Source organism: Tuber melanosporum, assembly GCF_000151645.1.
Source record: "Tuber melanosporum whole genome shotgun sequence assembly, scaffold_14, strain Mel28".
NCBI classification, from domain to species: Eukaryota; Fungi; Ascomycota; class Pezizomycetes; order Pezizales; family Tuberaceae; genus Tuber; species Tuber melanosporum.
Genome location: NW_003298797.1, coordinates 559732 through 562921, shown reverse-complemented (window position 1 = coordinate 562921; position 3190 = coordinate 559732). Strand labels below are relative to the sequence as shown.

The 3190-nt window shown below is 49.6% G+C and overlaps 1 protein-coding gene; it reads right to left on the bottom strand.

Moving 5' to 3' along the window:
* Nucleotides 1–1008: 1008 nt before the first annotated feature.
* On the bottom strand, nucleotides 1009–2936 carry GSTUM_00004639001 (uncharacterized protein; the record flags this gene model as incomplete). XM_002836285.2 has 4 exons in its annotated part: nucleotides 1009–2199; nucleotides 2260–2470; nucleotides 2527–2674; nucleotides 2730–2936. 4 exons carry the CDS (start codon nucleotides 2934–2936, stop codon nucleotides 1305–1307), a joined length of 1461 nt encoding a protein of 486 aa, XP_002836331.1. The 3' UTR covers nucleotides 1009–1304.
* Between the last annotated feature and the right edge of the window lie 254 nt (nucleotides 2937–3190).

Genomic DNA, 3190 nt, shown 5'->3' with positions numbered 1-3190 from the left:
TTGGGGGCGGGTAAATTATGGGGTGCCTGGCGCCCTCTGAGAACAGCAGACTTGGCGAAGCGCCGGGGTTTTGTGGGACGCTTTAAACTCACACACTCTTGGCGACCACTTGTAGTTCACTTCAGCCAAGGATCCAGTTTAGAGGCAACGTCGCAGCCAGCTGGGCGCATTTCCCCGGCGTGGCGGAAGGTCAGTTTAAGCACAATACGCCGGAAGTAAGGGTACGGCGTGCGGTGGAAATCCCCCCGGCGCTTTCCAATCATACCTTCAAGAATTCAATCAATCCAAGGGGAAACGGGGGCTCTGTGGTTGTGTGCCACGGTGACCCGGCACAACCTTGTCGACCTTCCCCATTAAATTATCGGGCAAAACTGCCTTACCCGGCAATTCGTGACCGTAGTGTAACGATGAAAAAAAAAAAACTAAAATAAACGAGCAATGTGCTATGTGTCATACATAGTTCCCAATGCACATTGGAAAGGGGCGAAAAACACTGAACAGAGGAGGAAAGAGAAGGTAGGAAGAAGAAAAAAAAAACCCCTGCCTCAGCTCCCCCCCTGTGGGAGAACTTAGGGAAGTAGAAGGAGAGCACATTTGTCAGCTTTTATTTCAGCTTTTATGGTGATATTTTGGTATGATACTTGGTAATTTGTAGAGGATACATTCCTCGGCGCAAAAGTGCTCTGAAGTACCGTGGAATCTGGTCGTTAGACTAATGAACTGGCTCGGGTTACGGTATCGCTGTTCGAAATATCTGGTGCGGTACTGGGGAAACTGAGATCTTGAGAGCTTTGGATTTGACCTATCATCATCAATTTCAGAGATTTGGCCTGTCGTAAGCTGTCCTGATCCGGGCTACTGAATTTTACGGTACGGTAGTTTATATTGCCAAGTATCATACTGTAGAGTACAGTACTGTACCGTTCTCTGATGTATGATACTGTAGCGGCACCAACTGTTTTTGAATCACATCTCACCAAGTAAAGTACAGTACAGTACAAGACGGGACAAGCTAAACATCTCTACTTTGCTTTCCATTACAACATCCCCAGATATTAATAAACTAGTGCTCAACATTACACCTCGCACCAAGTTGATCCCTCAGAGAGAAATATGCGGAAGAAAAAATACTAAATTACAAATGAAGGACCACGCAATGCAAGATTAGTGGAGATGTGCACCAGACTAGCTGACCGATAACTTCGCAATACCACCCCCGCCCACGCGCTCATCCATCCGTCCGTCCCACGTAAACGCATCAGCCACACCAATGCATGTAGTCATGAAAAGTTTACCCCACCCATCTATACACCCCCGTGCCTCCCCTCCACCCTTTTGGCGCTATCCTCATGATCTGCGAGTTCAACGCTCTGGTGGTCAACCCTATGCACGAGCGCTCTCCGGATCTCGCCTTCCTGACGGGCTCGCCAGCTGTCGTACGAGCTCAAGCTGTACGGCCACAGCGGGGTATTGGCGGGGGCCTTGAGCCATTCCTGGGCCTTTGGCGGTGGGGAGCTGGTGAGGACATTGAGGTCGAGTTGAAGACTTGTGCAGTAGCGATCGAGGTCCAGATCGTTAACATCTCTGCCGAACGGGTTCTCGATTTCTCGCCCGATGGCGGCAATGCCGAGGATGATGTATGCTGCAACAATGGTTCCGGGAATGGCCGCCCACCTGAGCTTTGCGCAGAGTTGGAAAGGAAGGACGAGGACATAGAGCCAGGTGATTTGGGAAATGGCGATATTGTACGCAAGCGGGAGTGGAGTGCTAAGGACGCGTTCACAACCGCCATAGGCGTCCATCATCAGCATGAGGCTGGTCGAGACCTGAGATTGCCAGCAGGGACCCGTAAGAGTGCCGCTCTTGATGCAGTGCTCGTAGTAGGAGGAGAGGTAGTTCATAATCTCCAAGGGTAGGTTCCCGTGGTGCTTCCCTTGCTTACGGGCTACTTTGATGGACTTTTGAGGGTTGGATTCGCAGAATGGGAGGCCGAGATTCTCACCCCAGGTTTGGAATTTTGAGCGGTTGGAGAGACCTAGATTATGGGCCGTTGCAGATCTATCGGATGAGCGAGCACGTTTCGCGAACGTGTCAAGATGGTCGATGAGCGGTTCGAGGTCGGCATAATCAGCTTCAATTTCATGGCGAAGCTTGTGCTTGACCGCTTGACAGAAGCCCAGTATGAGGTTGATAGCCGAGCTATATATATCATGTCAGTATAGGTAAATTAGGTGGTACGGGGCAGTGAAAAGTGCATACACTTTACCAAGAACATCATCTTTGCCCTGCTCGCCTTCACCCTCACTTGTATGGATCCAAATGATCCTTGCCAAATTTCTCGAATGTAGAGTCATTTGGGCCCAGAATTTTCTCCCCTCAGCATACCTCTCATATGCCGTTGATGACCTGAACGACAGCGACAAACCGACCACGAAACCCAATACGGTCAACAAGAGAGAATCAACAGCAACTATAATAGCGATTAGCTCATAGCACCAACTAATAAATCGGACGGAAACTCCTTACGCGAGTGGACTCTTTCACTAATGACAGTGATAGTGGTTGCCCAAGCTGCCACAAAAAGGATGGGCATCACGAGGCTCGGCAAGATGCTTCCGTGCAACCGCATGAAATACGGAAGCTTGGAATGTTTTGTGGGATCCAACGGTCCAGACTACACTCTCCCTATTAGCATTGAACTTCTATCAGCCCCAACCAAAAGGACGTACAAAATAATTGTCCAAATCTACTGCACGTTTATCTCCCGGACGGACTGGCATGGTCCTATGGGATACTATATGCGGACTCTCCAAACTAGAAGGGGTGGCAGGAGCCACCTTCTCCGTTGCGGCCGAAGGGCTACCGTGATGTCCATTTGGCTCTCCATTCTGACGACCATTAATACTCGGGCCGTGACCATTGGGTTGGCTTGACATTTTGAGGCTTGGCTCTTGAAGAAGAGCAGCAGTAGCGGCAGTGATTTATCAGTAAACTATTGTAACAACCGATTTGCTACTAAAGCAGGAGAAGTAGTAAAGACCGAAGAACGAGGAGCCGTAAGAGTTCGAACGAGTAAAATTTCCAGCGTGAGGCCAGCCAGACTGAAAACACAAAGGCCCTAGGAAAAATACAAGGGAACCAAGGAGGACGAGAGAAATTCAGACACTGGAGAGAATGGGAGGTGGAAAAA